The 22,336-nt window shown below is 41.1% G+C and overlaps 1 protein-coding gene across 5 annotated transcripts in view; it reads left to right on the top strand.

Annotated features, from left to right (window-relative positions):
* The window catches only part of MAMDC2 (MAM domain containing 2), a 398,140-nt gene extending 391,153 nt beyond the window's left edge, over window positions 1-6,987 (top strand). For all 5 annotated transcript variants that reach the window (XM_040449383.1, XM_040449385.1, XM_040449386.1 and 2 more), the window contains 2 exons: window positions 5,714-5,798; window positions 5,946-6,987. In XM_040449383.1, coding sequence (XP_040305317.1) covers window positions 5,714-5,798; window positions 5,946-6,010 — 150 coding nt within the window. In that variant the 3' untranslated portion in view covers window positions 6,011-6,987. The remainder of the gene's footprint in view (window positions 1-5,713; window positions 5,799-5,945) is intronic.
* Window positions 6,988-22,336: the final 15,349 nt, after the last annotated feature.

Genomic DNA, 22,336 nt, shown 5'->3' with positions numbered 1-22,336 from the left:
CAGCATCTAGACTATGAGAGACTGTAGGCAGTGACAGGAAAGAGCCTTTCAAATGCCAATGGGTGAGGCTGAGCAGCCCATCTGGTCTAGAGGTGAGCAGGCCCTCCTGACAGCTCCTGACTTCCCCTGCCTACCATGAGCCAAAGCTCCAGAAGGCTCTGGGAAGATAACCTTCGGACCCTGACATTCCTGAAATTGCTCTGTAGAATTCTCAGCTGTGAACTTCTACTAAAAGCCCTGCTTCCTCCTCATCCTTGCTTCTGACTGATCAACCTCTTGGATCAGCACCCCTCCGCTTTAACCACTGGCTTGTTTGGTCTAAGCCCAAATCTTCCTGGAAGAGGTGTTCAGAATAAGGGCTTTATTTTATACCATCACACAAACACCCTGAATTTCCTGCGGATCTAAACGGGAAGGAATTGCAGAAGTTCAGGGGGCCAGGTTGCAGGGCCATCGAGGGTGCTGTGTTGCTAAAGAACAAGTGACTGAGGGCAAAGGAGCCATTATCTGGGGGTGGCCCATTATCCTGGCATGGATAAACCTGTCTAGAGATTTAGGAAAGAATAACAGATAGCTCCAGAAATGATTTGGATGGTGCTTTAATGTCTGCTACAGAAGAAAAGCAGATCATTCAGGAGCTTAATAATATAACTGATCATCATTTTGAGATGGTGGATTAATTTCATTCGGCTATCCGGGCACCCCTACTTCTACCCTGTTCGGATGTTCTCCACGTGTGGTCCTGAGACCAGCAGCAATGCTTGAAGTGCAAACCCACCTCAAATGACATTGACCTAAAATGCACACTCTGGGCTGCACTTCAGAACTACTGAACCAGATACTCTGAGGGAGGGGTCCAGAAATCTATGTTTTAACAAGCCCTCCTGATGATTCAGATGTGCACTAAAGACAAAGCATCTCTATCCCAGAGCAAGTGGGTCTGAGTCAAGTGCAGCCCGAGCATTGATGTTTTTGTGATTCCCGAAGGGTGCTAATGCACTAGACCTCTGGGGAACAGGTGACTTGTCAGCGTCTAATCCCAGGAAGTTGAGTACAAGGCCTTGAATATGCTAGACTTGCTGGGTAGCTGGTTGTTTGAAATGGTTTTTGATCCCAGAAGTAATTAGGCATCTATTGGTATCTACCCTCTACCCTCGTGGGGTATTCAAATTCAAAGGGTGCAGAATGGCCTGAGAGGTTTTTTTTAAGTTTATTTTCATTTATTTTGTGAGGAGGGAGGGGCAGAGAGAGGGGGAGGCAGAGTGTCCCAAGCAGGCTCCACATTATCAACACAGAGCCCAACTCGGGGTTCAAACTCACAAACTGTGAGATCATGACCTGAGCTGAAGTCAAGGGTCCGACGCTTAAGCAACTGAGCCACCCAGGCACTCCTGGCCTGGGAGAGTTTTAGCTCACAACTTTGTAAGAACCAAGACTCCAGACCATTCCCTTTGTCTTAGAATGGAACAGATATGAATCTGCCCTGAGGAATTTCCTTCTGGATTTAGTGATTCCCTCAGGAATCCCAAATGCTATCTGGAGACCAGGCTGAAGCTAGTTTCTCCAAAACATCTTAGTGTCTAATAAAACACAGACACATCCACATGAATAAATTGGCCATCTTTTACGTGCCAGGCACTTACAGCACTAGGAGCTATACGTAAGTTCTTCCTGTTGATCTTGTAGCTCCTCTTGACAGAAGGAGAAACTCAATGTCCAGCTGGTAACTGACAGTGTGAGAATTCAGGCCCAGATCTGAGTGGTCCCCAAGTGTGTATCCCTAAGCCACGGTTCCACACTCTCTCTCTTCATCAGTATGTTGATCAAGTCATGAATTTATTACAATTTGTTTCCAGGAACACCACTCAAAAGAGAAAGAAGAAAATCAGTTCCAAAATAAACTCATTCCCCTGGGTGTCATAAGCCCTGGGTGATCTTGGGGAAATCTCATCCTCCCTGAGAGTGTTCGTACATTTTCAAAATGGGGTAATAATTCCTGCCATGCTGACATCACCAGAGTTAGAGGGTCAGTGAGGTTATGTATGTGAAAGGGTTTTATAAATTTTTTTTTCAACGTTTATTTATTTTTGGGACAGAGAGAGACAGAGCATGAACGGGGGAGGGGCAGAGAGAGAGGGAGACACAGAATCGGAAACAGGCTCCAGGCTCCGAGCCATCAGCCCAGAGCCCGACGCGGGGCTCGAACTCACGGACCGCGAGATCGTGACCTGGTTGAAGTCGGACGCTTAACCGACTGCGCCACCCAGGCGCCCCTATAAATTTTAAAATCCCAAAGTATAAAAATATATTATCGTTTCTAAAAATATGTTCCCTCCCAAATATCTCTGGTCTCTAATTCATATCACCATGGCAACCCTGGTATTCTCAATAGTTACATTGGCATCCAGACTGCGTTCCTAGAGTATGAGGCCAAAATATCTCATTTTGGTAAATATTTGTTGACTGCTGGCTATTCTAAGTGCTGAGGATGCAGCAATGAACATAACATGTAAAGCTCCTCTTCTTTTAGAGTTGACATTCTAGTCGGGGAGAGGTAGAAAAAGTAAATCAGGGGCGCCTGGGTGGCTCAGTTGGTTGAGCGTCCAGCTTCGGCTCAGGTCATGATCTCACAGTTTGTGGGTTCAGGCCCCGCATCGGGCTCTGTGCTGACAGCTCGGAGCCTGGAACCTGCTTTGAATTCTGTGTCTCCCTCTCTCTCTGCTCCTCCCCTGCTCATGCTCTGTCTCTCTCTCTTTCTCCTTCAAAAATAAATAAAAACATTCAAAAAAAATTTTTTTAAAAAGGAAAAGTAAACCAAAGATATATAATGTACTATCAAGTACATTATAATAAATGCTATGGTGGGGGGCACCTGGGAGGTTCAGTCGGTTAAGCGTCCGACTTCAGCTCAGGTCATGATCTCTCAGTTCACGAGTTTGAGCCCTGCATCTGGCTCTGTGCTGACAGCTTAGAGCCTGGAACCTGTTTCAGATTCTGTGTCTCCCTTTCCTTCTGCTCCTCCCCTGCTCGTGTTCTCTCAAAAAAAAAATTTTTTTTAATTAATAATACTAAGTGCTATGGAAAAGAATAGGTCAAGCCAAACAGGTACTGAGATCAAAGAAGTATCAGGGCATAATTGTGAAAGGCTTTGAACATCATGGTAGAGTTTGAAATTTATTCCAGAAGCAATGAGGAACCATCAGATGGCTTTAAGGTAATGTGATCTGGGTTTATATTTTTAAATGATCACTCCAGCCACTATGTGGAGAATAGACTGTAGGGGACAAGGAGACTTTGGGGGCTACTGCAGTGGTGCTGGCAGAAAGAGTGAGTGGCAGGGGTGAGATGCATCAGAAGCCCACGGGATTTCTTACATGTGGAATGTGGGGCTTGAGAGAAAGAGGCATCAAGATGCCTCCTTGAGTTTTGACCTGAGTAACCAGTAGAACGGAGTTACCATTTCCTGAGTTGAGGAAGGCTTTCGGTGGAGCACATCTGGAGGTGCGAAGGCAGTGCGCATGGGAGGGAAATTAACAAGTGAGTTTTTCAGACACGCTTAATTTTCTGTGTCAGACATCCACGTGGGCATGTCAGGTGAGCATAGGTGATGAGACTGAAGTTCAGAAAAAAGAACAAGGCTGGAGGAGTAGATGTGTGCCTCACTGGTGGCGGTGGGCAGGTGTGGATGGCTTTCAGAGTGGTATCGTACTGCCACTGTTTGTTTGAGACTCACCCTCTAGGGGAGGTGAGTGGGTGGCCTCCAGATGACATTCCAATCATCCTACCATCCTTGTAGGCGAAGTGCACCAAGTGGCAACCTTTTAATCATGCTCCTTCCTAAGTGCTAAGCTGTACCTGACTTGCTATTGATCAAAAACGCAACGTGATTTTATTTCCTTTGGATTCCTTGCTTAACATTTCCTCCTGTGCTCTCTCTTCTTTCCTCCCTGGGTTCTTTTATTTTGATGCCATTGAAAGAAAGAATGTGTTAGACAAATTCTTAGCTCATCGAAATATTTATATCATTCATATTGTTCATTATACTGCCTAACATTTAGTAAGTATTATTATGTGCTAGGTACTCATTTAGGACCACGTTTCCAAATTTTCTTGTTCATGGTATGCTTAGTCTCATTAATGTTTTTCCTGGTGTTCCTAGACCAAAAGCAATACCTAAGAGTTTCATTTATTAAGTAGTTGCAGACAAACAACTTAGTATTTATGTCCTAACGACTTAGTAGACATTTGGAAAAATAGCACACTTAAATTGAAGGAAAAAAATAAATTTTTATCTAATTCTTAAATAACCACAATTATTTACTAATAGAATGTGTATATATAGGACAAGGGAAAAATCATAATGGTATAAAATAGTTACCACTCAGGTAGTAAGGAAATTCAGAGGAAAAGGTTGTATAAAATCAAGTATTTGGCCCAACCACGGACTCTTCAGAATATAATTCCATCAGGTAATTTGTGTATTATACTTTCGTTGTAGACTTGGTGGTCAAAAACCAGATTTTATTGATGTCCAGAAAACCAAAATGGTTATTAACTGCACTCATATATCCTCCTATCGATGTATTAGAGGCCATTTTTTTCCTCTTCTAACCATTTATTTGTATTCTTGTTTGGGATTGTGTCCTTAGAATTTTAAATAATATTATTGTGCCCATATCTGTCATTAAAGCTTCTTTGAGTCATTAATTTTAAGATAGTTTCATATGCTTATTAATTATCCACTTTATATTCTTTGATTTAATTTAAATCATAAACTAGTCCAAGGGGGAGTCATTTGCTCATAAAGTGAGTAGACCAAACGTGTCTTCTGGATAATTTTCATTACCCACAAGCCTCCCTGGAGTATTCAGTGGTTTATTAACCATTGTTGGGGCAGCGTTCGAGCTGGTAATGTAAGCTATTTTCCCTAGAACCTGAATATTTGATCAGTTATTTTCTTCTCAGGATCTGAAGTTATGAAACTGGTTCTCTCCTCCTGGGCTATTCTTGGATGTTATGGTATTTAACACAATAAGCGAACCGTTGCCTTTGTGGTAAACTTAGTGATTATATATCACCATAGATTTGTAGAGAGCCTAAGAAAACTTAAACTTCTGGGCCTATGACTTTCATAGGCCCTGTGAGTGCTGGGTCTAGAACATTCGAGGTGGGAAAGAGAAACTAGGTCACCACCAGGAAGCATTTCTAGGTAAGCATTTCTGGTGAATGGCCTAAAGAGATCTCAGAAGCAACCTAAATCTCCAAGACTCTAGTAATTTATTGTGCATTTCTTTAAAATTCCAAATAAGTACTCTCTTTTGTACCTAAATTTGAATTTGTGATGTTGTAGTCTTTTCCTTAAAGGAGGTTGAACAACAGTCTAAGCTTCCAGACCCACACAACATGGATCTTCCCCTGATGAGTATTGTTTTATCAAGATGACTTCATTTCTAAAATGTTTTTTAATGTTTATTTATTTTTGAGAGAGAGACAGAGTATGAGCGGGAGAGAGGCAGGGGGGCGGGGGTGGTGGGGAGACACAGAATCTGAAACAGACTCCAGGCTCTGAGCTGTCAGCACAGAGCCTGACACGGGCTCAAACTCACGAACCTCAAGAACATGACCTGAACCGAAGTAGGACGCTTAACCGACTGAGCCACCCAGGTACCCCAAGATGACTCCATTTCTAAATTCAGACCTCATTACTTTTCAGGTAATTTTTGAAGCCATTCGGGGAGTGTCAATAAGAAGTGATATTGCCATTGATGATGTTAAATTTCAAGCAGGACCCTGTTCAGGTAACAATATTTTCCCCAATTATATCCTCTTGATTGAAAAGGGATTTTGCAATAGTCTCAAATCATAAGAATGCAAATTAAGAATTTTTCTATAATAAACACAGAGAAAACTATTTTTGTCTATTTTCTATTTGTCTTTCCTGACAGAAATGGAACATATGACCCAGCAGTCATCAGGATATTCTGAGGATTTAAATGAAATTGAGTTTTAAGAAATGATCTGAATTGGATGAGCTAAACAAGAGCCATACCTCTCTTCAATCAAAATGAACACAAAACAAATAAATACCGGACAGTCTTAACCATTTTGTGAATTATAAGACGACTTCACAGCACAGTATTCTTTTTCATTACTTTTGCAAAAAATACTGACTCAGGGCTTTTTGGTGTTTTTGTTTTTGGTTTTTGGGTTTTTTTTTTCCTTTTTGCCTATGACAACTGTTACGGAAATACAGGCTATTGATTTTGCGTAGATCATTCATCTTAATTTTGGTTCCAGTTAGAAATACAAATATACTATATTGCAGTCGCTTTAAAGTATGCAAATGGAAGGGCACAATCAAAATGAGATGTGTCATTTAAATCTGCATTCAGTGAATGTATTGGGAGGAGAGGATGTCCCGTGGGTTTCTTTTTGAATTTCAAGTATCGCAGCTGTTTTTAAAGTAATAATGTGAGGTGTCAGTATCTGCAGAATGAATGCAGTTTTTCATGGTAACAAGTTAGTCTAAGAAAATAAAATCTTATTTTCTACGTTTTATTCATAGAAATGGAGTGTTAATTGTTAAATATTTTTACCATACGTGATAACTAAGGATCTTTCCTGAATGTCCCAGGGTAAGTCAGTATTAATTAATGCTGTATTACAAGGCAATGCTACTTTCTTTTTTCCCCCCTTTGAACTACTTTGGAAAGTCACTATGAACACATGGGTTAGAAATTGCACTCTTTTTTTGTAAAGCAAGCTTGAAAATGTTTATGTACACACACCTGAAAATTTTTAGGACGTGTTAAGCAATTTTACTGATTTTTATAATAAATGTTTTGGTAAGGTTTTGAGGAGTATGAATTCAAGCAGACATACTAAACTGCTGCTTTTTATTTACGTGCTTAGAAAATTGTACATACGTATTTTATACCCAAACAGCTGTTTTAAGATTACCTAATAAAAGGTAATTTGAAAATCTTTTCCCTAGCAATGAACTCATTTCTATGTCATTTTCCTTGTTCAGAATATCTTCGGTACATAACTGCAGATTCTAATTTGAATTTCTGCTCTGCCAATGTTAAATTCTTCTTATGCCTTCTATTAGTGACATGAGCGTTGCTTACATTGATACAAGAATTGATTTTTATTTATTTATTTTTAAAAATTTTTGTTTATTTTTGAGAGAGAGTGGGGGAGGAGCAGGGAGAGAGGGAGACAGAGAATCCCAAGCAGGCTCCCCACTGTCAGTGCAGAGCCCTGACGTGGGGCTCAAACTCATGGAGAGATCATGACCTGAGCCATAATCAAGTAGGACGTTTAACTGACTGAGCCACCCAGGTGCTCCAAGAATTAATTTTTGGAGTGTTTTATTTTATATAAGCTAACTTACTTTTTCACCACATTTTATCCTATTACAACGTAAACACTATGAGGATGAGGATTCTTGCATGTTTTGTGTTACTTTTGTAGTCTCTGTACCCAGAAGAATGTCTGGTATGTAGTACGTGTTCAATAAAGAAATAGTTGTTGAATGAATGAATGAATTTAAGCCTTCCAACATCCTCCAAAATGGAGATATTATTAGTTTTTTTTACAGAGAAGGAAACCGAGGTTCAGAAGAGTGAACACATTATTTAAGTGGAAGAGTAGAGTCAGGTGTCTCTGACCCCAAAGTCCATACCTCTTCCTGCTTTGTACGGCCAAAAATCCATGGTCCTCACAGACTTGGGTGGTATTCTCACTGAAGAATGTCAAAACTCTTCAGGTGCCTGGCTGTGTGGCTCAGTCGGTAGAGCATGTGACCGTTGATCTCGAGGTTATGAGTTTGAGCCCCACATTTGGACATAGGGATTACTTTTTTTTTTTTTTAAGTTTTTTTTTTTTTAATTTTTTTTTCAACGTTTATTTATTTATTTTTGGGACAGAGAGAGACAGAGCATGAACGGGGGAGGGGCAGAGAGAGAGGGAGACACAGAATCGGAAACAGGCTCCAGGCTCTGAGCCATCAGCCCAGAGCCCGACGCGGGGCTCGAACTCCCGGACCGCGAGATCGTGACCTGGCTGAAGTCGGACGCTTAACCGACTGCGCCACCCAGGCGCCCCGGGATTACCTTTTAAAAAAATGTCAAAACTCTTAAGTTAATCCATAAAGAGTAGTATACTTCCCTGAAGACCACAGTGCTTGGAAAACAAAAATTCTCAACTGTACAAAATTAACATCCTGAGGTTTATGGAGAAAATAAACTTCGTAGTAAAGCAAAATTTTGCAAATCACATCCTTTCTATTCATGATGATTTTAAGTAAGTAAGTAATTAATTATCTATTAATCCCTAAATAAAGCTGAAACATTGAGGAAGGAAGATTTCAAGGTGTGAAGCAACTCAACAGTATGCTAGACGGTATAATCTCCTCAACCTATTATTCCTGTCCAGAGCTTAGTTATATTTGCTGAATAAAGAAATGAAAATTGTGTCTCTGGGACTTAACACAGTACCTTCATGCATAGCAAGTCACTTATAGATAGTGACTGAAGTCATTCACCAACCTCCTTGCTTATAGATTACGTAAATCCATAGTAATAATCAGAGCTAACATTTATTGGATTTTTCTATCTTCAGACATTTTTCAAAGGGCTTTATGTGAATTCACTCATTTAATCCTGATAACGACTCATGAAGTCGATCTAGTGATATTTCCATTTTATAAATAGGGAAACTGAATTTGTCCAAGTTCAGCAGCTAGTGTAGGGCTTGGGTTTGAACCTGGGCGTGTTTCACTGCCAAACCTGCGTTCTGATCTTTGACTGCCTCCTGAACCTGCCAGCCCTCCGGTTGACTTCACCCCCAATACCAATTTAAACCTCAGGCAAAAGTTCCAGGTTTCTCTCACTCCAGAGGATTTATTGGCTACCAAAATTACCCCAAAGTTTGCCAAACTAGAAATACTACTTGGGCCTCCGGCTTTGGTAATTGGGGAGAAAAAAAATGAGGGTTGGCAAGTAGTTATTAGGGAAGAAAGGAAAGGAGTAATTGTTACCAGTTGTTGCTAAGAAACAACCTGAAGTTCATACAGAAGAGAGGAGGTAGAAGGTGAGTGGATTAATGTACCTTCCTCACTTCTGTTCCTTTTGGAGGCTTCAGATTTTGGATGCTTCTCTTCCTGTCCAGGTTACCCATGGCATTCATTTCAACTATACTTCGCCTGGATGAAAATACAAAAGGCTACTTAGCACAGTATAGTTTCCTCAGGTTTAGAAATGCCTTGTGGGAAAGCGTACTAATAGGTACCACGCGGTATTTGCGTTGATTTTAAATCTTCTCTAAACACACAAGTGCTTCGAAAACAAGCTACTTTCTCCACACAGATTGCCTTCTCCCCTACAATTTGCTGTGTGGGTTGGAGATTATTTGTGTGTAGAAGGGAGTGGAGGAGAAAACAGTAGCTCTGATAGAGGGTCTGGTTTAATGTGGAGGAAGAAAGGGTTCAGCAAAGATTCAGTGAGAAATCTACACTCCAGGCATTTTGCCAAGCATGGAGGTTATGAAGATACTCACAGATTAGTGAGGAAGACACAGGTCCAAACCGATCAGCACAACTTGGAGTGCTAAATCCAATGAGGTCATATGCCCAGGTGCTATGGAAGGGTCTCGGAGGGGCATCTGACCAGGAAGGGCAGGGCCAGCCTCCCGCGGCAGCCCAGGCTGAGGTGAGAACCAAAGGAGACCTCCTAAGGCAGCGTTCCAGGTGCACGGATGTCCTCTGTGACTCTCGGGGTGGAGACTGGCCTCTCTTCCGTCTTATTCCCCTATAGGAGACGCGTTTTCCAGGGTGATTTAACCAGAACTTGGGGCAGTAGGTGGGGAGAGTTTTCATAAGTAATCAATCATTCTAGTGTCGCATTCTCTACGTGCTAATTGCTTTACAGATTGATACGGCATAGTGATTAAACACAGGGTTTCTGGATTCAGGGTGTCTCTGTTAAAATCCCGGCCTTGCCTTTTTCCGACTTCGGGACTGGGGGCAAGTCACAGACACCCTCTCTGATCCCTATTCTTTTTTTAATTTTTTTTTTCAACGTTTATTTATTTTTGGGACAGAGAGAGACAGAGCATGAACAGGGGAGGGGCAGAGAGAGAGGGAGACACAGAATCGGAAACAGGCTCCAGGCTCTGAGCCATCAGCCCAGAGCCCGACGCGGGGCTCGAACTCACGGACCGCGAGATCGTGACCTGGCTGAAGTCGGACGCTTAACCGACTGCGCCACCCAGGCGCCCCTCTGATCCCTATTCTTAGAAGAGAGGGAAGTAGAGACTCCTTGTCTACTTCTTAGTAGGTTGCTGTAAAGATGAAATGAAAATATTACCTATCAACGCTTAGTGTCTAACACATGCCATTCTAGTTTATACTGAAAGGTCTGAGTGGGTGTTTGGTTTTGGGTTTGGGTTCTTTTTTTTTTTGATAAATTGTAGTTATTTTTAATGTATTCTTTCTCTACAAAGAACTGTGAGTTTATAGTGCCATCTTAAGGATAAAACAACCATATAATCTTGTTATTTTATCACGTTTTTCTTTTTTACTAGCGATCCTAGGCTCATTTTAACCAGCAGCTGGGTAAATGCCTTCTCCTTTGCTCTCCCTGTTCCATCCACTGTTCCTGGTTCTGGGCTGCCCACTCTGTATATATACCCTAGGAAGATTTATTATGCTAAACCTAAAGTCGTGTTTTCATGCCTATCTCCTCAAGAATGGTTGCTTTTCCAACTTTGTATCCCCACTGCCTACCATGGTCAACAAATATATCTGCATTAAATAAGAAAATGCTCAAAAAAAGTAGTTTAATACGAATCTGTATGTGTGTTCCAAGCATCATAAGGGATATAAACATTCTCTTTCTGTCCATGAACATTTCATAGCCTGGAAATCCACACTCTAAAAAAAATTTTTAATGTTTGTTTATTTTGAGAGAGAGAGAGAGAGAGAGCGAGAGCATGCGCACACAAGCAGGGAAGGGAAAATAGAGACAGAGGATCTGCAGCAGTCTCCATGCTGACAGCAGCAAGCCCGATGTGGGGCTCCAACTCAGGATCAGCAAGATCATGACCCGAACCGAAGTCAGACACTTAACTGACTGAGTCACCCAGGCGCCCCTCCACACTCTAAATATTTAAAATTTTTTTTTCAACGTTTATTTATTTTTGGGACAGAGAGAGACAGAGCATGAACGGGGGAGGGGCAGAGAGAGAGGGAGACACAGAATCGGAAACAGGCTCCAGGCTCTGAGCCATCAGCCCAGAGCCGGACGCGGGGCTCGAACTCACGGACCGCGAGATCGTGACCTGGCTGAAGTCGGACGCCCAACCGACTGCGCCACCCAGGAGCCCCGACACACTCTAAATATTTAACATGAAATTGTGTCCCTGGCCAGTGAGGATAGTTGGGGCGACTGGTGAAAACAAATTTAAGCCTTCTTTAGAGGGTCATGTGCTCTCCAACCAGGCAGCACACGTTTCCCATATATAAAACTGCACAGGAGGCCTCACAATCCAACATTACAACACATTTGGTCAGTGGTCAACACACAGCAGAATTAGATACTCAAGACTTCATAGGATAAGAGTTTTTGATAGACACTTTAAAATAACTATTTTAAAAATGGAGACCACCCCTGCCCCCCAAAAAGTATTGAGCACTTAACAAAAGGCAATAAATACTCTATGAAAAAACAAGCAGGCAGATTAAAGGGAACCAAATGGAAATTCTGCACATGAAAAATATAGTCACTAAAATTAAAAATTCAACAAAAAGGCATAACTAGACCTACTAACTAGACATATTTAATGGAAGAGAACCCGGTGAACTAGAATATAAGGTAATACCGTGAATGCAATACAGAGAGATAAAGAAATGAAAAATATGAAGGTGGCAGAGATTGACAGTATCCAGTGTATACAATGAGGTTTCCAAGAGAGAGAGAATGGGGGAAAGGAATATTCAAAGGGAATATTAGACGGTTTCAGAATTGGTGACAGATAAAAATGTTCAAAATCAGGAAGTCTAACAAATCTGAGCAATTAGTGAAACTAAATCCACACCTCGATCCATCATTATGAAATTATGAAACAGATTCAAATGAAAAAGACAGATGAATTACAAAGGAATAAAAATGAAACAAAATCAAACTTCTCAACAACGAGGAAAGTTGGAATAATACCTTTGACACGATGAGAGAAAATCATGTCACCTGGGAATTTTAGCATTCAGAAGGACAAAATCATGACATTTTCAGATAAACAAGGAAGAAATCTTGTATTTTTCATATGCATGTACATATAATTATATATATGCATATATATGCATTATATATATTATATATAATATATATATATATGCAGGTATATATACAAATACAGGTATTCCTCAACTTACAATGGGGTTATGTCTGACAAACCCATTGTAAGTTGAAAATATCATAAGTCAAAAATGCATTTAATACACCTAACCTACTGATCATCAGAGCTTAGCCTAGCCTACCTTAAACATGCTCAGAACACGGGGCACCTGGGTGGCTTAGTAGGTTAAACATCCAACTCTTGACTTCAGCTCAGGTCATGATCTCACAGTTCATGAGTTTGAGCCCCACATCAGGCTCTGCTCTGGCAGTATTGAGCCTGCTTAGGATGCTCTCTCCCTCTCTCTTTCTTTTGCTCCATCCCTCCCCCTCCCCAGATAAATAAACTTAAAAAGAAATAACATGCTCTGAAGACTTACATTAGCCTACAGTGGGACAAAGCCATTTAACACAAAGCCTATTTTATAACAAAGTGTTGAATGTTGTATGTCGTTTCTTGAAACTGTGAAAAGGAGAATGCTTGTCTGGGTACAGAATGGTGGCCAGTTCTTTACCCTTGTGGCGCTGGGACTGACGGGGAGCTATAGGCACTGCCCCCCGCACAGCACCGGCAAGGAATTTTGTATGTCGCCAACCCAGGAAAAGATCCACGGTCCAAATCTGAAGTACTCTTTCGGCTATGTGTTGCTTTCTCACCATTGTCAAGCAGAAAAATTGTAAATCAAACCATATCTATATCAGTGATAGTAAAAGTACCACATATCGACATTGATGGGATGTAGCTAAATCGATACATGAAAAGAATCCTGTCACCTTAAACAGTTCATTTAAAAGCTGAAAAAAGAGGAAGTTATTGAGCCAAGTAACACACTCAAGAAGTTGGAAAAAGAACAGAAGATCTAAAGAACGTAAGAAGGAAAACAGAAAGAGCATACATTAATCCAATAGAAACAAACAACAAGTAGGGAAAGAATTAATAATCTGTGCAAGTATCTCAAGAATTAGACTAGCAAATTAAACCTAAAAGTACTGCCCTAGACCCAGGCAACCCACCCTGGGGCCTGTTGTAGGGCTTTAAACATTCCATGAATGTTCTCAGATGGTGCTGTGAGTTGAGAATACTGGGCTATCAATGTGTCTCATTGTTTACATTTGATACCGCCGATGGAAGCAGCCAACAGGTGGGCCTGTAGGACCAAAGGGACTGTTAGCAAGCCCAGGAAGAGCTATGGTCTTGGGGAAAGGTTGTATGAGAGGGACTGTGGCCAGAGGTGGAAGAACACAGCTATTCTCCAATCCCCCCGGTAAACCCAATCAAAAGTCAGAGGGCAAATGAGCCTAGATGATGCGGGTCATAGAAATGAATCTCTCAAGCCACAGAGCAGGGTGGAGGAGTGGATGAAGGATATAGTGAAACAAGCAGAAGAAAACACAGCCCCGAATCTTTAAATCTCTTAATGTGTTTTCTCATCTTAGGGCATTATCTAGAATCTTTAATAGTGGGGATTATGGCATCTTTCTTTTGATCTTAATGAGGACAGACAGTTTCTCCATTAATTATCATGTGTGCTTTAGGTTTTTGATCAGCAGCACTTATCAAGTTAAGAAACTTCAGTGCCGTGCATAAGAATGTAATAAGTTCCTAAGAACTTATGACAAATAGACATTGGGCTTTATCAGATGCTTCTTTGCATATGATGAGATAGTATGATTTTTCCGCTTTAATCTTTTAGCATGCAAATTACATGGATACAGTGTAGATTCTTTTTTTCTCAGTTAGAAATGTCTTGAGGTGCCTGGGTGGCCCAGTGGGTTAAGCGTCCGACTTCAGCTCAGGTCATGATCTCACAGTTCGTGAGTTTGAGTCCCGTGTCAGGCTCTGTGCTGACAGCTCAGAGCCTGGAGCCTACTTTGTATCCTGTGTCTCCCTCTCTCTCTCTCTGTCTCTCCCTGCCTCAGGCTGTCTCTCTCTGTCTCTCAAAAAGGAATAAATATTAAAAAAATTTTCTTAAGAAAAGAAGAAGGAAATGACTTGATTTTTACGTGAAACATAATTTCACTGTAAAACAGCATACAGCATGTTTGTAAATGTTAAAGGATAATAATAAAATGACCACTCATTCGCACTGATACAGCATGAGAAACGGAACACTGTCAATAACCTGGAGGCACTGTGTGGACTGCGGCCCAGTCACATATCCTTCACTGCCCAGAAAGATAGCCATTATCCTCAAATTCATGTTAATCGTTCCTTTCCTTTGTATTCTGTAGTCCTCATTCATGTGTATGCATCCTAATATATATGGCTTAGTTTTACTGCCATTTAAAAATTATGCAGAGGAAATCAGTGCATATTAATTCATCGTCATTTGTCTTTTTTGTTCAAAATTATGTTTCTGAGAGTCAGCAATGCTGAATTTCTAGCTGTAGTTCATTCATTTTCATTACGGTATGGTATTCCATTAAGTGATTGTACTGCAATTTATTAATTAGTTCTGCCATTGATGAATATTTGAGTTGGTGGCGACAATGCTGCTAAAATATTTTTGTATAAGGGCCCAGGTACCCATGGGAAAGAATATCTTTGGGCTGCATGTCTAACATGTGAATTGCTGTTTTGTACGATAGGTACGCTCTACTAAATCAGGAGAAACTGCTTCCCAGCTGGCTGCACTAATCTACATAACTCCTACCAGTGTAGACTGCACGACTCCTACCGGTGTAGATGAGTGCCCCCAACATGCTAATGTCAGATTTTAATTGTTGCCAATCTGATAATTCTGAAATGGCATTTAATTGAGGTTTTAATTTGCATTTCTCTAGTGACAAGTTAAATTGAGCCTCTTATCACATGTTCTATGACCACTTGCATTTCACCTTATGCAAAATGCCTGTTTATTTTGCCCATTTTTCTAGTGAACTGTGTATCATTTTCTTACAGATTTGTAGGAATTCTCTTAATATTCCAGATAGTAAGCTTCTGTTTATTTTTTTTTTAAGTTTATTTATTTACTTTGAAAGAGAGAGAGAGCTGGGGAGGGGCAGAAGGAGAGAGAGAATCCCAAGCAGGCTCCACACTGCTAGCGTGGAGCCTGATGTGGGGCTTGAACTCACAAACCGTGAGATCATGACCTGAGATCATGACCAAAATCTAGAGTTGGGTGCTTAACTGATGGAACCACCCAGGCACCCCTAAGCTTCTGTTTATTGCAAGTGTTGCAAATACCATTTTTTTCTTTTTCTTTTTCTTTTTTCTTTTCTTTTCCTTTCTTTCTTTCTTTCTTTTTTTTTAACCTTGTGGTTTCTCTCCCCACCCTATTGTGGTGAATTTGTTTAATGAAAGGTCTTAGTTTTTAATATGTATGAATTCATAATCTTTTTACATTCTTTATGATTTATGTATTTTTTTGTCTTAAGAAACTCTTCCCTACCCTGTGTTTTTAAAGATATTCCCATATGGTTTCTTCTAAAAAAGTAAACTTTTGCCTATTCCCTTTAAGTGTGTGATTTATCTGGAATTATATCCAGCCAACCTGCTAAGCTATCTATTATTTCTCAGAACAGACTCTATATTTACATTCATTTCCTACTGCTGCTATAACACATTACCACGCTCTCTGAGGCACAAAACAACACATTCATTATCGCACAGTTCTGGAAGTCAGAGTCCCGAAAATGAATCTCATGGAGCTAAAATTAAGCTTTCGGCAGGGTTTTGTTTCTAATGGAGACTCTAGCAGAAAATCCATTTCTTGTCTTTCCCAGCTTTTAGAGGCTTCCCGCATTCCTTGGCTCATGGCCCATCTCCAGCTATGCCCTCGCTCTGACATCTGCTTTCATTGTCTGACTCTGACCCCCTGCCTCTCTCTTCGAAGGACACTTCTGGTTATACATGTCCACTGGATGATCCAGGATAATCACCCCATCTCAACACTCTTCACTTACTCACGTCTACAAATTCCCTTTTGCCCTGTAAGCTGCCCTATTCACAAGTCTCAGGGATTACAATGTGGGCATTTTCGAGGAGCCATTATGCTGCCCACAGCAATTTTCTTTTGCTGTAGATTTCTTAATAAGGCCCGTTTTGGTTTTCCTTTTTTAAGTCCTCCAGCTGCTCTATTTTCTTAAGTGATTTGGCAGGCTAAGATCTCCATAAAGTGCTCAATAGAAGGAGTAATAGAATTGTCCTGAACTTGTTCCAGAACTTAAGACAATATTGCTAAACATTCCATCATTGAACATGAGTTTGCTGAAGGGTTCTGAAGTTGCCTTTTCCTGGTCAAAGGGAGTTTTCTTCTACTTGTATTTTCCTAGAAATTTTGACCATGAATGTGTGTTGAAAACAATTGAATGCTTTTCTTTTTCTGCCTTTATCTTTCTCCTGTAAGTTTCTAATCTGGAGAATCATAGTGATTTATTTGATTTGCTAGTATTTAATCAACCTTGAATTCCTATCACAAACCCAATTAGGTCACGATATATTTACTTTTACGAGCATTGCTATATATTTGCACATATGTCCATGAGTAAGATAGATAGGAAATTTTCATTTCCATTAATTTACCAAGAAATTAGGAGATTTAGACATGGTAAGATTCATAAGAGGAGTTGGAAAGGCTTCCTTCTTCTTCTGTACTCAGAAAGTATGGGTAGGATTAGAGTGCTGCTTCTCAGCCTGGGGGACGGGGGCAATTTTACCTCTTCAGCGACATTTACCAGTGTCTGGTGACATTTTTTGTTGTCAAATCTGTGGAGACACTGCTGCCTTCTAGCGCACAGAGGCCAAGGATGCTGCTATCTTACAATGCACAGGACAGCTGCCTCCTCTTTCCCCCAGAAAAGAATTTTATCTTACCCCAAATGTCAACAGTGCTGAGGCTGGGGGTTTCTTCTCACTCTGAAATAAATCATCACCATCCTAATTTGTAATTTTGTATTTTTTGAGAGGGGCTTCAAAACTTTTATAAGCTTCTAGGACCTAGATCTTGTGGGAAAAAGAGAGAGCACTGTGTAGAGGACAGGTGTGTGTGTGTGTGTGTGTGTGTGTGTGTGTGTGTGTATGTGTGTGTGCGCGCACGCGCATGTGTGTAAGCAAGAGAGACAGACAGGGAACAGCCAGCTAGTGGGCCAAAGCCAATATGAGAAACAGGTGGAAAAAGAGAGAGATTTTTGTCTTCATATAATTCTCAATCACAGTTAGTAAGAAATTGGCCACATGTAACAATGTCAAGAAACTGAAGGAAAGTCATCAGTATGGCATATAGTCTAGCAATTTTAATTCTTGGTATCTATCCTAGAGAAATGCTAGCACATATACATAAAGTTGTGTCTGAGGATATTCCCTGAAGCAATGTTTGTAAAAATGAAAAATTGGAAGCAATCTGTATGTCAAATCAGAGCAATAAAGTGAGATACAGTCATACAAAAACCCTACAGCAGTTATAAAGGAACTAGTTTTATATGTGTCAACATGGATATATCTCAAAAATACATTTTTTCATGAAAAACAAAATTGCATAACTATTCTTACCATATTTTGAATGTTAATACATTTATATATGTATGCATGTAATATCTTATATCTTTATACAATACATTTATGTAATGCATTCACACTCAAAATAATACTACATATTTTCAGTAGGTAAAATGCATGTAAATATAAAAATGGCCTTAAAGGACATCATGTTACACCCTGAACAAGTGTATAGAGGTATCTAACTCTGGAGAATAAGGAGTACAGCAACAAGATTGAGAAAAAAAATGTCAAGTGCACACTAATTTGATCTGTGTTGTTCTAATTTTTAAGAAGAGAATGTATACATGTGTTTCATGGGTTATTGTTTAAAACGTAGACAATGGAAAGACAATGAAATCATGCCCCATTGTTAACAGTGTTCATTCTCGATCGCAGGAATAATGCATGGTTGTTGGTTTCTGGTTTGAGTTCTTTTGGGTTTTCCAACTTCCTAAAATCATAACAAAAACACAAGTACAATTTTAATTGTGAAAGGAACATGATGGCTATTAGTCAAAGTGTTGGAGGTGAGAACTTAAAACCAACAAGTTCCTGGGAGAGTTTATCATTTGTGTGGCCGATTTCAACAGATTTAGCATGGTTCTGACAGTCACCAACTTTCTTTCCTTTGGGAAGTAACACGGTGCGGGGGGAGACACTAGCCCTTCCCCTGGAGACCCCTGACCTAGTCTGAACAAGGACCATCAAATCATTTTGCAAGGACTGGTGGAGGGGATTGCTCCTAGCACCTTGTTCCTGATCTTTCCGAAATTGAAGGCAAACTCCTCTCAGAGCAAGTTAACCGTTCTTCCCATTTCATATCTGTAAAAGAAATGAAGGCCCATTTAGCTGTATAGACTCTCTGTCATGCCACATTACAAAGCACATGTGAAACCTGATATTAATCCCTAATGATCTTTCGATCTTTCCATTGGTTTCTGTATCCAAGAGATGGAAAATTGAGAAAGACGCAAATCTGTTGAGATACTGATCCAGAATAGAAAAATGAGTTATGAAAAGGTACTTAGAACAGTAGCTGGTATATATGGTATATGCTGTTAGTATTAGCTATTACTACTAATGGTATAGCTATTACCACAACCAATTCCAAGGCTAATAACACCACGGGAAGAAGAAGCAGATATTTTGATTGTTTAGAGCTTTTCTATGACGTTAGAAACAAATTTTTTAGAAGTTAAAATCTAGAGAGAAAGTGTCCTTATCTCTAGCAGAAGCTTGCTGTCTGTGGTGTAAGTCCCCCCCCCCCCCCCCGAAGGGCGTCCACTCTCCTCAGGACCCCTCATCCCTGCCTACACCCTCCCCAGCTGTACTTTAACAGGGTTAATCAGAAAGTGTGGATGAGGGGGAGCTGGGGAAGAGGGGTTGTTTCTGGGTCCCAAGGACTTCCGTTTCAGCACCCTTTTCCCTCCTTTTCAAGCCTTGAGGGCTCACTTTCCACTATACGAATTAGCCGGAAGCAAAGGTAGCATTTCCTCCCACTTGGTATGTAAACCAGGAGATCATCTCTGTCATTCTGTGAAGGTTCTTATCAGAACTGGAAGAGTAAACCAACTTAGACTCTGCAGAGTCTCAGTTCGTGTATCTTGCCCCACCTTCTTGCTATTATAGCACCATTATCAAGGGCTTGGAGTAAAGCCAAGAAAGACAACACAGAAGGTGGCATTTTGAGGGGGAGGTGAAATATATTCATGGTCCTTGACCCTGCCCCTTTCTTAACTTTTTAAAGTTTGTTTATTTATTTATTTAGAGAGAGGGACAGAGAGAGCTCATGAGCAGGGGAGGGACAGAGGGCGGTGGGGGGGGGGGGCGGTGGTGGGCAGAGAGAGGAAATCACAAGCAGGCTCTGCACTGTCAGCAGAGAGCCCCATGCAGGATTCAAACTCATGAACAGTGAGATCATGACCTGAGCCAAAACCAAGAGTGGGACAGTTAACCTACTGATCTATCCAGGCATTCTGAGCCTGCCCCTTTCTGCCAGGTTTTTGCCAGTAAATAGTTTATTTATTTTGAGAGGGAGAGAGGGAGAGAACGTTTGAGCAGGAAAAGGACAGAGAGAGAGAGAGGGAGAGAGAGAAAATCCCGAGAAGGATCCCGACTATCAGTGCAGAGTGCGACATGGGGCTTGAACCCACAGACCATGAGATCATGACCTGAGCCATGATCTATTTAGTAGATCTATTAGTAAAAAGCTATTTACTATTTATTTATTTTCAGAGGGAGAGAGAGCAAGTGGGGGAGGGGCAGAGAAAGGGAGAGAGAAAATTCCAGGCAGACTCTGCACTGTCAGTGAGGAGCCCGATGTGGGGCTCAGACCCATGAACCATGAGATCATGACCTGAGCCGAAGTCAGATGCTTAACTGAATGAGCCACCCAGGTGCCCCTATAAATAAATAGACTTAAAAAAAAAAAAACTATATCACAGAAAAAATATTTAATGTCATGGAAATACAATCATATTATGTGAGAAAAAGAGGGTGTAATAACAGTATTATAAAATAATATAATTCATGCAGCATCATCCTGAGGTTTTTTTGGCAGAGGGGAACAAAAGGAGTATATATATCATACATACACAAGGAAAAAGATTAAAAAAAAATGCACTAAAACCTTAGCAGTGATTAGTCTGGGTAATTAGGAGAAAATTTTCCTTTTGTGTATGTTTTTCTGTGTGCTCCCAAAGTTCCTACAGGAACTTAACCAGTTTCTATGCTGGTTTTGTAATTAGAAGCAAAAGCAATATTTTCCTTTTTAAAAGGTGGTCGTAGAGCATGACTGGCTGGCTCTTTAGATAAGAACTCATAGCCTGTGTGCATTTGTGGGTCATCATACGCTCAGGGACCCCTTCTCAACTTTCAAGGTCATAAGCACAATTTGATTCATCCACTAAAGAATAATGGCACAGAAATGAGTTCCTGCCCTCAACTACCATTACTCTGCCTATGTTATATTTCCATTAGGATAGAGTCCCCCAAATGTAGTAATTTCTTCAAAGAATTTGACTCTTCGAAGGCTCTTGAAGTGCGGTAACAAATTACTTTTTAAAAACTTTGTAGTAGCGTGGTTAGGGAGCGACAGTCTAGCGCTCTCCTACACTGAGCATTTGGGCAGTTTTAAAATTCTTTTCTGTATTATAATTTGTATTTATTTCTAGTAACCCTGACAAGTTCATATGCTTTCTTTCTCATTATATGTTCTTTGGTAAACACTTTTAGAGAGCACTGATTCCACTCGTGTGAGAGGAAGAAGCAGGCGCCTAGGAAAGGAACACTGTTCTTCGGAGTCAGGAATCAGTGTTCCTGATTTCTTTTCTTTTCTTTTTTTTTAATGTTTATTTTTGAGAGAGTGAGCCAGAGCACAAGGCGGGGAGGGCAGAGAGAGAGGGAGACCAGAGGATCCCAAGCTGGTTCCATGACAACAGAGACCCGGATGTGGGCCCAAAACACACAAACCCTAGATCATGACTTGAGCCCAAGTCAGCAGCTCAACCGGATGAGCCACCCAGGCGCCTCTACTGCAATAGTTTTCTGCATGGCCTCCCCACCTCCATGCTCAAGCCCCTCCAAACACCAACCAGAGGGATTCTTTAAAATTTTTAAAAATTTTTTTTTCTTTTTTCCAACGTTTATTTATTTTTGGGACAGAGAGAGACAGAGCATGAACGGGGGAGGGGCAGAGAGAGAGGGAGACACAGAATTGGAAACAGGCTCCAGGCTCTGAGCCATCAGCCCAGAGCCCGACGCAGGGCTGGAACTCACGGACCGCGAGATCGTGACCTGGTTGAAGTCGGACGCTTAACCGACTGCGCCACCCAGGCGCCCTTCTTTAAAATTTTTAATCAGGGGCGCCTGGGTGGCTGAGTTAGTTAAGGGTCCAACTTCAGCTCAAGTCATGACCTCCCAATACCTGAAACCCGTCAGGCCCTGCCACTGGGCTCTGTGCTGACAGCTCGCAGCTTGGAGCCTGGAGCCTGCTTCAGATTCTGGGTCTACCTCTCTCTCTGCCCGCCCCCCCGCCCCCCCCGCGCCTGCTCTATCTCCCTCTCTCAAAAATAAATAAAAATTAAAAAAAAAAAAACAACACCCACACAATCTTTAATCAGATCATGTCCTTCTCCTGCTTAAAACCATCCAATGGCTTCCCAGTGCTTCAAAAATAAAATTCAGCTCTTTCCTGGTGGGCAAGGCTCTGCTTTGCGACGCTGTTCACTTCACTGCAGCCACACCAGCCTTTCCTTTGTTCCTCAAACATCCCACTTATTCCCATTCCAGAGCTTTTGTCCTTGCCCGGAATACTCTTTTGTCATTTACCTTAGTTCCCCCTCATTCTGGGTTTAACTCAAGCATCGCCTCTGCGCCTCCCCCCATCACATTTGTTCTGGTTATTATTTTTCATAGCACCTAGCATAGCCTGGAAATGTCCTAATCCTTTCTTGCTTCACTG

This window comes from Herpailurus yagouaroundi, unplaced genomic scaffold (assembly GCF_014898765.1).
Source record: "Herpailurus yagouaroundi ecotype Mexico unplaced genomic scaffold, PumYag 199, whole genome shotgun sequence".
NCBI lineage: Eukaryota > Metazoa > Chordata > Mammalia > Carnivora > Felidae > Herpailurus > Herpailurus yagouaroundi.
This window is presented reverse-complemented; position numbering and strand designations above follow the sequence as displayed.